This window comes from Heterodontus francisci, chromosome 18 (assembly GCF_036365525.1).
Source record: "Heterodontus francisci isolate sHetFra1 chromosome 18, sHetFra1.hap1, whole genome shotgun sequence".
Classification (NCBI taxonomy): Eukaryota; Metazoa; Chordata; class Chondrichthyes; order Heterodontiformes; family Heterodontidae; genus Heterodontus; species Heterodontus francisci.
Window position 1 is genome coordinate 47895044 of NC_090388.1, and position 14041 is coordinate 47909084.

The 14041-nt window shown below is 39.8% G+C and overlaps 1 protein-coding gene across 6 annotated transcripts in view; it reads left to right on the plus strand.

The window, feature by feature from the left end:
- dennd11 (DENN domain containing 11) overlaps positions 1 to 14041 on the plus strand; it is a 45635-nt gene that overhangs the window by 15136 nt on the left and 16458 nt on the right. For 3 of the 6 annotated variants that reach the window (XR_010976871.1, XR_010976870.1, XR_010976869.1), the window contains exons 3-9: positions 2238 to 2396; positions 4311 to 4473; positions 5992 to 6130; positions 6793 to 6921; positions 7175 to 7325; positions 7618 to 7686; positions 9589 to 11388. Coding sequence is in view for 1 of the 6 variants with exons in the window: in XM_068050668.1 (XP_067906769.1) it covers positions 2238 to 2396; positions 4311 to 4473; positions 5992 to 6130; positions 6793 to 6921; positions 7175 to 7325; positions 7618 to 7686; positions 9589 to 9784 (1006 nt within the window). In the remaining 5 variants the exon portion in view is untranslated. Of the gene's footprint in view, positions 1 to 2237; positions 2397 to 4310; positions 4474 to 5991; positions 6131 to 6792; positions 6922 to 7174; positions 7326 to 7617; positions 7687 to 9588; positions 12982 to 14041 lie in introns of those variants that run through there. The other 3 variants (XR_010976868.1, XR_010976872.1, XM_068050668.1) reach the window with 3 other exon arrangements.

Here is a 14041-nt window from a genome sequence, read left to right on the forward strand (position 1 = left end):
CGCAGTGGTTAGCATCGCAGCCTCACAGCTCCAGGGACCCGGGTTCGATTCTGGGTACTGCCTGTGCAGAGTTTGCAAGTTCTCCCTGTGACCGCGTGGGTTTTCGCCGGGTGTTCCGGTTTCCTCCCACAGCCAAAGACTTGCAGGTGATAGGTAAATTGGCCGTTGTAAATTGCCCCCAGTGTAGGTAGGTGTTAGGGAATATGAGATTACTGTAGGGTTAGTATAAATGGGTGGTTGTTGGTCGGCACAGACTTGGTGGGCCGAAGGGTCTGTTTCAGTGCTGTATCTCTTTTTAAAAAAAAAAAAGGCCTTTAATACAATTCCTCTAGAATGGCTGGTACTGAAAATAAAGTGGGAATCAGTGCAAATACTTTACAGTGGTTGACTGATAAAACACAGATTTTAGGAAAAGATTTTAAGTGGAGAAGCTGAAGTCCCTGCTAGTTGACGGTTGGGTGGGGAGCATGTTAACAGTTCCGAAATTGAAGATCCGACCATGCTAGCACTTTGGGCTGGAAGAAATTGAAAAGAGTGGCATAAGAGTGTAGAGATATTTGTAAAACAGGAATTTGAATTCTATTCTATGAGGGGAGCAGGATAGAGTAATATAAGAAATAGGAGCAGGAGTAGGCCGTACTGTCCCTTGAGCCTGCTCTGCCATTCAACAGGACCATCATTGATCTTCAGCCTCAATTCCGCTTTCCTGCCCAATCCCCATATTCCTTCAGAGTTCTGATGCAAGGTCACTGACCTGAAACGTTAACTCTGCTTCTCTCTCCACAGATGCTAGCAGACCTCCTAAGTATTTCCGTCACTTTCTGTTTTTATTTACCCCATATCCCTTGACTTCCTTAAGAGTCCAAATATCTATCAAACTCAGTCTTGAATATACTCAACGATTGAGCATCCACAGCCCTCTGGGGTAGAGAATTCCATAGATTCACAACCCACTGAGTGAAGAAATTTCTCTTCATTTCATTCCTAAATGGCTGAGCCTTTTTTCTAAGATTATGACCCCTAGTTCTGGACTCCTCAGGCTTAGTCTACTCAATCTCTCTTCATAGGATAATCCCCTTATCCCAGGAACTCTCCCTCTAGGGCAAGTATGTACTTCTTTAGGTAAGGAAACTAAACTGTACATTGGTGTAGTCTCACCAAAGCCCTGTAGAATTATTTCAGTAATATTTCCTTACTCTTGTACTCAACACCCTTGCAGTAAAGGCCAACATACAATTTGCCTTCCTAATTGCTTGCTGTATCTGCATGTTAATGTTGTTTCTTGTACAAGAACATCCAAATCCCTTTGAGCACTAACATTTAATAGTTTGTCACTTTAAAAAAATATATATTGTTCCTATTCTTTCTACCAAATGAATAACCTCACATCTCCCCACAGTGTATGCCATCTGCCACAAATTTACAAGAATGGTTCCGCCGTGGTTGCGAGATAGATTGGAGAAACTGGGATTGTTCTCTTTAGAGAAGAGAAGGGTGAGAGGAGATTTGATAGAGGGTTTAAAAATCATGAGGGGTCTAGACAGAGCCGATAGGGAGAAACTGTTACCTTTGGCAGAAGGGTTGAGAACCAGAGGGCATGGATTTAAGGGGATTGGCAAAAGAATCAAAGGTGATCTGGAATACATTGCCTGAAAGGTTGGTGGAGGTAGATTCAATTGTGGCTTTCAGAAGGGAATTGAATAAGCACCTGAAGATTTTTTAAAATTGCAGGTTTGTGGGGAAAGGGCAGGGGAATGGGACTAGCTGAATTGCTCTTGGGATGCCAGCACAGACTTGATAGACCGAATGGCCGCATTCCATGCTGTTACCATTCGATGATTGCCAGAAAAACTGTTCATATTTTCTTGAATGCATTGAACTTGTGCCTAATACTTCACTTCAGCTGTCAGCATTTCACCCAGGGGCACCCAATGTACATGTACTATTTGGATTTCAACCTGTTGGGAAAGTTTGCTTCACTGTCATTCTGTCTTGCAGTTTATCTGGCTTTAAAATGTGTGTATCCTTGTCTGTTTTTGGCTTTAGCCCATGGATGTTAATAGCCTATCAGGTAAGTCCTGAAACTGGGAAGGTTTGATCTGATCATTACATGTATTGTATATTTTTCTAATAAAGTTCAAAAAACTTAACTCTGAAGACTGCTTCCAGATAAACTATTGGTGTTGATTGTGTTTAGTATATATTCCTGATCAGATAGCTGTCGTTTGTGTTTTCAGCTACTTTCGTAAGGGTAACTACTTTGGCATGGCGTGCTTTGCCAATATGCCTGTGGAGAGTGAACTGGAACGAGGTGCCCGAATGAAGTCTGTTGGAATTCTGTCCCCATCGTATACACTTCTGTACAGATACATGCATTTTCTGGAGAATCAGGTCAGGTGAGGGCTCTTGTGTTAGTGGCCCTTAATATGTGGTGAATCATTTCATGAGAATGGTGTAAACATTCACACGTCATAAAAGCATTTACACTTTAAGCAGTTATCTTACTAAGTGTTCCTCTTATAATAGACAAATCCTCTCGCTGATTCCTAACTGATGCACTCCTGCTAATCAGCCTTAGGGATTCAGTGCTACTCACTGAATATGCTTCCTGATATAATGGAGAATCTAACAGCCATTAATGGATTTGTTGTACTGATGCGTTACTGAGGAAAACTCTTGCAATAATTCTTAGCTGGCTTACAGTGCCGATGTACCCATTCAGTGACAATTGGTGGATTTCCACCTTAGATTTTTCTTTCCCCTTTATTCCCCTAAATAGATGGATTTGTCTTAGTGTTGAGTCATTCGCTTATGTTTTTGGAGAGTTTTGTTTATCTTTCCAGTGCCTTTTCGCCGACTGTTAACTACTTTGTTGTAATGTATGGTCTCACCTACCAGTTACAGAATTACAAAAACCTGTTTTTTGACCATTTAACTATTCATTCTCATTCCTGATTTTTATTTTCTTTCTTTTGCAATTTTTTGTTTTTGTTCACATTTTTAAATTAAACTCTTGCAGTTTTTCAGTTCTGATGAAGCATATACACCTAAAACGTTAAGCTGTCTTTTCTGTTTTCAGATGCAGACATTGCAGCTGTGTAGATTCATCAGTTTCCAATTTGATTTCAAACTTGTGCTTGGATATAATTTTTTTTAGACATAGGCACCCTTCCAACAACTTGCTATACCTTGTGCGAACCAAACACCATTGAATAGTATGCTGAAACTCACTTTGAGGACATCACATTTAATTCTGTGCTTGCCTGAGCTCTATGTGGACACTTCCTAGCCATGCTTTCGGAAAAAATATCTGGAGCCTTAGTTTCCTCTTGCCCTCCGATACAAAAGCTAGCCCTACATAGACCAGAATTCAAACCCAGGACCTTCCTCAATGTCAGTATCATACAACCTTTGTATCTTATTGAATTAAGAGAACCACTGTCAGAACGTGTAACTAACATTGTGTCTTTTACATTCTGTTTGTCAATCCTTATGGAACTGGATTGTCATCTGTTCCCTTTGGCAATGTATTGCCACCAGGTGTACTAGAGACTTTCAAACTGAATTTTCTGGGCACCAGGGAGTCTGTTGTTAGATTTCTGTCTATTATATTTTTGTATTTTCTTTATTTTTGTCCACCCTCAATTAGAAGAAAAATAAATATGTAATAGCTTTATATAGCACCTTATCACTCATCAGCCCATACTTCAATATTATCGATTCTGGGCCCAAAAGTAACAGAGTCCTGTTGGCATTCTTTTTGCCCCTCCATTTCAGTCTTGCTAAATTGAATGATTATCTATGGTGGATCTCAACGTTCGGTTAGCAAATTAGCCAAACTCTGCAGTTTGGTGTTACGGACACAGGACAATTAGGAAATAGAATGAAACTGAACCAAAATCTTGACCATTATAACTTGTGCAGGGAGAAGTGACTTTCATCATATCATACCTGATTTTGATCCAGAAGCAAAAGGTTCAGGTAACCATTGAATGATTCAGGCCATGTGCTATGATCCATTCTGATGGAAGCACTTGGATCTTGACAGAGAGATGGTAACAACAAGCTTCTGAAATCTATATCCAAGAAAGGAATATTGCAAACCTTTCCTCCCCTCTACATCCTGGTTAAAATCCTGCCAAATGTGGGATATGTTGATTGGGTAGAACTGTATTTAATGAATGGGGTGTCAATTCTCATTTTTCGAATCGGCTAAGTTTTAATCCCTCCACCCAGCAAATGAATTGAGAGGTGAATCCCAAATTGATACAATCCCTAAATAACTCACAGAATATATTGTATATTTTTAGACACCAACTTGAAATCCCTGGGCATTATGCACAATTAGAAGCTTTTTATGAAGATAAAAAAGGCATTTTACCTGCTGGAATAAACAACAAAGGAATTCCTTCATCCTTTCAGCCCCTTCACTGGTTGCCACCTGTGAATAAGTACATGTATCCAGAGATGAAGGTAACAAAGTATGCAGCTGTATAAAGCATTTAGGTATACTGTGCCATTGTGAGAAAGTGTAGCAAAGGCAATGCAGTTGTTCAAAGAGATTGTACAAACTCAAAATGTTGATGTAGTAACTGCCTGTATGAGGTGTCATCTTCCTTGCCGAATTCTGAACCAATACTGATTTGGCACAAGATGGGATTTTTAATTATTCGAAATTTAAGTTCATTCTCAAATTAGTTGTCTTGCCTTTTAAGCACAATTCCATCCACAAATGCCTTTTGTATTAAGCTTCTATTTTAAAAGCTTTCAATTTATAATGTACAATGCAAGTGGAGATTTGCATTCTCCACTGACATTTTTATAGGAAAAAAAATTTGAATGGACTAAGCAGAAAATAATTTGGGCATTTAGGCTGATTGGCACATTTAGCGCCTAAGCTGTAGCCTCAGGTTTCCCCATCATTTTAAAAACAACTTCTGCAAAGCTGTTTTCTTTTGTATGTCTAGCATTGTAACTTGTATAGCAAGTTCTGTGGGAATAGATACATGTGGAACACCGTTTGAAAATGTAATGTTGATTAAAAATGGTGACAAACTTGTATTTATATAGCACCTATAATGTCGAAAATGTTCCAAGACACTTCACTAAGGCATAATCAAAAAAAAGTGTTAGTAAGCGGAGTAGCCAAAAGCTTGATTGAAGAGATGGGTTTTAAGGAGTGTCTTAAAAAAGACAGTGGGAAGACAAAGGGTTTATGGAGGGAATTCCAGACTTTAGGCCTAGGCAGCTGATAGAAAGACCTCTAATGATAAAAGGAGGGGAAGGGTGCACGAGAAGCCAGAATTAGAGAAGGCCATATTTGCAAATTTTGTGCACAAATGTAACAACATTTTTTTGATAAAAGATTTGGTAAGGTGACTCAGTATAATCCAGTACTGAACATGAATACTCTATGGTGGCTAAATGCTACATTGATAGGTCAAGAAGAACAGAAATTATGTAAACCCAATTAGGAATAAGATTCAAATGTTTTACAGTTGCCAGTCTTGCTTTCCCCCACATCTGAATTCCATCCATTATGAAGAGCAAACGCTCTTCTGGTATGGTGTCTGCTTCTCAGAATGGACAGAATTCAGATGTAAGCGGGGAGTGAGCATGAGTGAAATTACCTCTGTTTGGTCAACACGGTCGAGTCCAGGATTGGACAACCTTTTGTCAAAGCGTGGGTTTTGCCTGCGATGGGCTAATTTCACGTTCCTTGCTCCGTATTCTATTGTGTTTAGGATAATTGATCTAACTTCTCTGACACAATATGGTGTATCCAGGATCGACTGTGGTCCATGAAGGGTATTTATAGTAAACCAGGTCTTGGCGTATTAACACCGACTCCCATTTAAAACCTGCACGGTGATATGTCACAAGGTTGGGATTGGTCATTGTTTGACAATTTGCTGCCAGATGCTTTATTCAATTAATTAACTAGCAAGTCATGTTATTGAAATGCTGCTGAAATTCTTATCTTTGAAACAGATCACTCATCCTGCAGGATGCATGTCACAGTTCATCAAGTTTTTTGGGGAACAGATAATGGTTCTTTGGAAATTTGCACTTTTAAGGAAGCGGATTTTGATTTTCTCACCGCCTCCGGTTGGAGTGGTCTGCTATAGAGGTGGGTGTTTTAAATGAATTTATTTTTTAACTTAGCTCACACTTCATAGTCTCTGTACTGCTAAGAGATGAGCATGTCTGCCACTTGTAACAGTGACTACTTGCCCCATAGTTGCCCTAGTTATTAACATGAGTCACTTTGTTACTGCAAGGTGCCTGCTGAAACCATCCAACAGAAAGCCAGAAAATTGATGTGCATGTTTTAAACATGGCAGGTACTGTTCCTACCCGCAACCAAAGCGAGTAGTCATTTTTATTTCATTTTTGTAGGTAGAAATAAAAGTATTCATGTTTAAAGATGTGTAATGTATGCAATATTGTAGAGAACCTACAATGGGTATTCCTTAATCTTGATAGCACAGTGGCTAAACTTGCACTTGTTGTAGTCACGCAGACCAGAATGGTTCGACATTTGTTCCATGATCTGTGTTCACATCAACCTAGCAATGGCGAGGATGTTGAAATTAACTCCAATGTCTCTACGTTGGGAGTTGAATGTTCAGATACCTGATGAGTGCTCAGTGACCCTTTTATTATCCAGACAGGTATGGCCCAATGTTCTGTGCCCTCCTCATTGTCCCCTGCCTCACCCATTCAAACTGACAACTGGACTGAATTATCTCATTCTGTGTCTGTTTCTTGCTCCGCCCGCATCTATTCTAGTTTACTGCTGTTGCTGTCTGGCGAATGTTTCACTGCCTGGGATTGGAGGATTCCCTGAATCCAAGCCTTACTTTTACATCAGCGTAGCAGATATAGAAACCCTGGAGACTGAGGTGTCTTATGTGGCCTGTAAGTATATGAAAAAAATCTCCCAATGGCTCTTGGCATATCTGAAATCACCTTTGAAGACCAAACAGATGGCAGCATTCTAGCATATTATACATTACAACATCCACTTTGTTCTATTTGATTGCAAAGTCTCAGCATATGTCTAAAGTTTTCACACAATATGAGGGAGAATTTTTACTTTAAATGCAAGTTAAATTTTCAGGAGGCCAATTTTTTTTTGAGCAGTGACTCAGATTGCATTTTATATTTTAAGGCACAACAGAAAAGATATTTGAGGAAAAGAAAGATTTGTATGATGTTTACGTCGATAATCAAAATGTGAAAACAGACCGCGAGCACCTGCAGCAGTTGCTGAAGGTAAACAGTGCAGATAAGGACAAGTATCGCAAGCTCAATGACCAGAGGTAAGTAGAAATTCCTTTTTCCCCCCCCCCAGTTTTTTTTCTCCCCTTTTCCTCAAATCTAGGGATACTTTGTTTAATTGTAGCACTCCCTACTGCTGCCTCAGGAAAGCCTAGGGATTGAACAGGAATGCTCCTGATCTGTATTGCTCAGTGTATTACTTCACATGCTCTATAATTCAGTCAGCTATTGGAGTGCCTTTGCCCCGTGGATACTTTTTATTGCTCTGAATTGTGTATGCAAATCTGCTGAAGTGAGGCTGCTATTTACATGCTATGTAAATCTTTCCAACAGGCAAATGCTACTTTATTCTCAGGAGGTGGGGGGAGACTGCAGTTCCAATGAAGAAGACCTGTTCATTATGTAAGTAGCTAACAATGCGCACTTGTTGGGAAGAGTGGGGGAGAAGAAAGTTTGAAACCTGAATGTGCAAAGAAAGACAAAACTCCAGTACAAATTAATTCCAGCAATGCATTGAACAGCAAATAAAATTGACCAGCCCCAGACCATTTCAACTATTAAATGGCCCATACCCCACTCCTGCGCCGTGGCAGTCACCCGAGCCATTTTCCGCTTCGTCTGGGGATCTAAAATGGACCGGGTCCGGAGGGACACGATGTTCAAATCTCTGGACATGGGCGGGAAAAATGTACCCAACGTGGCCCTCATCCTGATGACCACCTTCGTGTGCGGCTGCATCAAGCTATGTGTCGATCCCCAGTACGCAAACTCCAAGTGTCACTACGTGCTGAGGTTCTATCTGTCCCCGGTGTTGCGAAGGATGGGCCTGGTCACATTGCCGCGGAACGCACCATGCAGTTGGGCGGCGCCGTACCACCTATCCTTCGTGGAGCAGTTTCTGCGGAAAAACACCTTTGACCACCGGTCCATCAGGCAGTGGTCTGCACGGAATGTCCTCAAGGCCCTACGGGAAAAGGAAACGGTGGATCCTGTCGGATGGTTCCCCGAGCAGACCGTCAAAGTCATTTGGCGGAATGCCTCATCACCAGAACTTTCAAACAAGCACCAAGACGTAGCTTGGCTGGTGGTGAGAAGGGCCCTCCCCGTCAGATCCTTCATGCACACCCGAAGTCTCGCCCCCTCCGCACAGTGCCCCCGCGTTGGCTGTGGTGGGGAAGAGACGGTCGCCCACCTCTTCCTGGAATGTGCCTTTGCAAAGCAGGTGTGGAAAGAGATGCAGTGGTTTTTGTCAAGGTTCATCCCAAGCAGCTCTGTAACACAGGAGTCTGTGCTCTACGGGCTGTTCCCAGGGACGCACACCGAGACAAACATCAACTGCTGCTGGAGGACTATCAATTCGGTGAAAGACGCCCTTTGGTCTGCCCGAAACTTGCTGGTCTTCCAGCGCAAAGAGTTGTCCACCACCGAATGTTGCAGACTGGCACATTCCAAGGTCCAGGACTACGTGCTGAGGGACGCACTAAAGCTTGGGGCAGCCGCAGCAAAGGCTCAATGGGGAAAGACCACAGTGTAAGGTTCCCCCACCAAGCTAGACTGAGGGGCTGGATCCATGGGAATCCCCTCGAACTGTATCGTTAATATTCTCAATTGCTGTAAATGTAAAACTGTAATTGACATGACAATTGTGAAACGGAAGGGTTGAGAAGAAACTCATGACAGTATTGAAGGAAACTGATCTCTTTTGCAATGTTTGTATTTTTTGGTGCTGTTTGGAAACTGTTTGGCAATGTAATTTTTACAGATTTTTATGAATAAAGTATATTTTGGAAATAAAAAAAAAAAATTTCAACTATTAAATTGAAGCTGCTTTAAATTGAATTCCGGAAAGTGTGGTGACTTAATAGAAGACAAAGGGTTGATTGAATCCGTGTAGATCTAAAGCTTCAATAATTGGGAATATTACAATTATATTAGGATTCGGCATTTATATTCCAATTCAGAAGTTATTGCTGCATAAGGATGAAGATAGAATAAAAATGCACAAATTTTGGGATGAGAAGAGATCTGTTGTCTTCCAGGGATTGAAGGAAGTTTGCAAGACTTGGTGTCTGTAATCTATTCCTGCTTACCTAGATGCTGACCTAGAGGGATTTGCTTAGTATAGTCTGTGACTCTTAAGAGCCCTTTCAGAAAGAGAAAAATTAATCAGAGCAAGTCTCTAACAACAAAGAAGTCAGTTGTGTAGCAGGCATCCCCTTAAGGACTTGTTACTGCATCTTGCCTTGAGGCTGTTTAACCAGTAAGTTAGCTAATATTGTCCCTGATGGGTTATTTTGCTTGCAGGTTTTTCATGGAACAGAACAATCGCATCTTCCAGATGTTGTTGGAAGTTTCAGCTTGCCAAGATAAAACGCTGACTGCTGACCATGTGAGGAGTATGGGGCTGGATCCCCAGGGGGATCGTATCTTCCTGATGGACTTGCTTGAAGTTTATGGGATTGATGTGATGTTGGTTATTGACAATCCCTGTTGTCCGTGATCCAAGGATTGCAACTCGTGAACTCCTATATGAGCTGAGCAGGACCATGACAGGAGGAATGAATGGGATGCATAGGTTTAAAAAAAAAAAGATAGAAACCAAGTGCACTTGTACCATGGCATGCCACAATTTCTTGAGTTGTGCCCAGGTCAGTTCACAGGTCGCTTGTTTTCTTGCCTCATCAGTTATCTGTATATTTATAGATTTTGGAGAATTACCCAATGGGAGAAATCAGGACAGTTTCACTGGAAGAAACACTAATATGAAGGTTTTTTATTGATGTGTTATTGATTTTCGCCTTCTGAAAAAGGTTTTTTTTTGCCATTTGTGAATGTGTTGTATAACTAGCAGCTGTGAATTAGTGCGCATGTGTGCATTTACCTGAATACATTCCCAGTACATCAGAGACTCCATACTGTAGACAGCCTTCTGTATATATTATTTTTAAGCCAAGCCTGGATTCTATTTTTCAGGCAGTCCTCAGGTTGATTTCATGAGCCCCTGTCCTTAAAGCCCCACTTAATTTTTTTTTTTGGTAATGGCCCATTCCTTTTTAAATGCTTATTGATCATTTTGCCCCTCCGATACTGAGACGTAATGTGGCCATAAGAAAGGAATCCTCTTACTTTTCCCTTGAACTGCCATATTGAAATTATACTATACCATCAAACTGACAATTGTTCTTGTGCACAGCGTCTTAAGTCCTGGTCTTTTATTACTTGGCCTGTTGCAGATGCCTTGTGATCCCACATTCAAAACAAGTTTTACCGTCTACTACGTTTCCCAACATTGTAAAGTACTGTTAGTAATTTGCTTGAAGCCTTAGTATTTCAGATGTAAGGAATAAAAGGCTTTTGCTAATCCAGAATAGTTCTGTCTGGTGACAGAAGCTTCTTCAAACTTGCTGTTAAACACAAAATCAGCAATTATAGGTCTGACTGTGTTTCGCATTTTGTTGCTGAATAGAAACCACAATGGAATGTTGGAGCCTATTTATGTAATCACTATTTTGGTCAAGTTAGAAAAATGTTTCTCAATGCTACCTGCAAGGAAGTTACAAGGAATAAGTTGCATACGTTTTAGTAAGCATCGGCGTCTTGATCTGATGGTTCAAGATGAGAAGTAGTGCTGCTGTGCTCCAAGCTGGTCTCTTAAACTTGGTTTAGAGTTGTTTGCAATGTTTGTGCTGCTTTTGATATTCATTTGACGTGTAGAGAAATTAAGGTTAAAATTAAAGCAACATCTGACAACAGAAAATCTAAATTGTGCGTAAAAGGAAAGTGCAAAATAGAAAGGCTAAGGAAAGATTTGAAGGAAGACTGTTGGGTAACAAAGAGAAATGGTAAAGGATGGTATAGTTGAAGAAAGGGTAAGGCCTAGTATAAAAAGAAATATGACGTATGAAGGAATGGTGGAGATACCAAATGAGTACTTTGTCTTTCTCTCTCTTCGCAGAATGTTTTGGTAGGAATGCAAGGGAAAGATGAGAAAGTGGTCGAGCAATTGGAGGGGACAACTATAGATAAGGAGGTACTAAGAAAAATTGGTGAAACTCAATAATAAATCAAGTTATTATAGACCAGTCAGGCTAACATCGAATGCTGGTAAGTTTCAAAAGTTATTATGAGTTAAAATTATTAATCATCTAGTTAGATTACAACCCAATTTGGGATGCCTTATTTAAGACATATGCCTAGTCCATGTCGAGGATGCCGATGAGATTCACTGAAGCGAAACAGAGAATATAAGATTAGTTATGAGAGACGAGAGAAACTAGGACTTTTTCTTTCTCTGACTAAAGCAAAGAAAGTTGAGAGGAAGTCTGATAGATGTGCTCAAAATTACTGGGTTTTGATGTGGTAAATTGGTGAAAACTGTTTCTGCTATTCAGTGAATCCATAGCTAGAGGGCAGCAAATTAAGATCATCAATAAGAATGAAGGAAGGGATAGGGACTAGTGTTAATGCATAGAATCCCCGAATGGAAACAGAATCAAAAATATTAAACTTGGAAGTGGGTAAATATTTGAAAGGATAAGGGAATAGGAAAAAATGGGTACACAACTGGCACAGGGACAATGGGAGTGGTTTCCTTCTGTGATGTAAAATATGAATTTAATATGGAGATTGAGGAAAAATAGTTGACCACTTGCAGACATGGGTATCATCCTTTAAAAGTACCGTACTATAATAGAAATTACAGCATAAAAGGCTATTCAGTTTCAGTTAGTTATCTAATTTTCTTCATTTGAAAATGCTTATTTCATTTCCCTTCAAATGATAATGTATGCTTTACCACAAGTGGCTATTGAGGTGAACCTGAGAGGGTGGGTAGATTTCTTTTAGATTTCTCTTTGCCACTCTAGTGATGACCCTGAGTTTATGCTTTATTTACAATGTGCCAGCCTGTCAAAACAATTCACTCTTTCACTATTTACTCTCAACCTTTCAGAATTTTGAAAACATCTCTTCAATCTAATCGGTGTTTTAACCTCTCCGTTACACTGAAAAAAGTTCCCAATTTTTCAAGCCTGTCTTAATCAACATAATCTCTCTCTCACTGGTGTAATTTTAGTGACCTTTTGCTTTAACCTTGCCATGGCTCTAATATTTTAATGGTTGTATCCAGAACTCCAGCTTTGGCCTAATGAATGGGTTTGTACAAACCAAACATAAATTCCTTGCTTTATAGTCAATGCTGCTATGTATAAAACCCAGATTCTCATTTATTTTTTAGTGGTATTGTTCTGTATGCACTTCCGCAATAAGCAATAGGTTATGTCTTACAAATCATCTGGAACTCTTTGAGAAGGTGCCTGAATTATTGGACAGGGTAATAGATATAATTTTGAATTTTCTGTATCTTTTAATGACTGTTGAGGCTCATGAAATTAATAGCATATTAGCTAGAATGATTGAAAATTGGCAGCAGAAGAAATTGCTGACAAATGAAAAGTGTTCTGGAAGAGTGCAGTGTGGTGCCCTGTTGACACTATAAGAAACAGTATGGAGGAGGGTACTGTAGTCATTACATTTCCCAGTGACACAAAGCAATGTGATCAGGTGACTAATGTAAGAGAATTAAAGTATTCAAAGGGCTGTAAAAAAAAAAGAAGTAAATGGGGGTAATGAATGTCACTGATTTTAATGTCGATAAAGTATTGCACATTGGAACATGGAAAATGTCTACACTGTAAATGTCCATTAGCAAAACTCGGAGTTGAGCAAGATTTTCGTGTAATTATTGACCTTGCTTCAATTAGGTAATCGATATGAAACTGTTATGAGTTCTAAGTACAGGAGAATTCTCAAGGGCATTTGTGTAACTTGTTACAGTCATACTTAAAAATATTAGTAGTTTTAGTACCCTAACTTCTAGGAATTGACCCTAGTGATTCAACCCTTTTATTCAGAACTCCATTTTTGTTAATTTGCTGGGGAATATTAGCACTTCTTGAAGCTTCAGTGAATATACAGCTATGCTGCCACACATGTCACTGACATTTCAATTTTAAATCTAGAATTTTATATGAAGTGATGAATAAATTTTTAATATTTTACCACAGGCATTGTAGTATGGAGTGTCTCGTGCAATTTCTCACCAATCTCTTTTGAAAGCAAGACTTGCATTTTTTTTTTTTTTCAAAATTCGATTTTAGAAATGATTCTATTATCCAATAATATGCTGTTTAAGTAGTGAAATTTTGCTTCAGGTGTTGCGTGACCAAGATTATGTTCTATTTTTGAAACTGTGAGGGATCAATACCCAATAGGTTAAAGGTCCATTCCATTACAGATCTGTTCTAATGGTGAGCTGCACTCAATACATTCCTATCTGGAACAGTAATGGGGGGCGGGGGGGAGGCGAGCAGGGGAGGTTATTTTTAATGCTGGATTGATGTTGATAGTACTTTGAATTTCGTGGTGCTGTGCTTCACCTGCCATCAGTATGGGGCCTACATCCCATTGTGTAGCTAATCTAAGTGATTATCTTTGAGTTAAATTCAGAGTCGACCTATTAGCTCTCAGTTTGTGTGTATTGCAGTGTTAATTTTCAGGGAGTATATAGTTAACCTGTTTGTGTGTGCCTGTTTGCTGGTTTAGGAACATTTTGTGATCAAGAATGGGCACTGAATGAGTTTCCCTACCTCTGTCTCCCAGCCATAATAGAGTGGATTTTTCCTTAGACACAATATTAAGTTAATATTGGGAATTATAATTAAGCCTTGTACATATCAGAACTATACCTACCCACTAT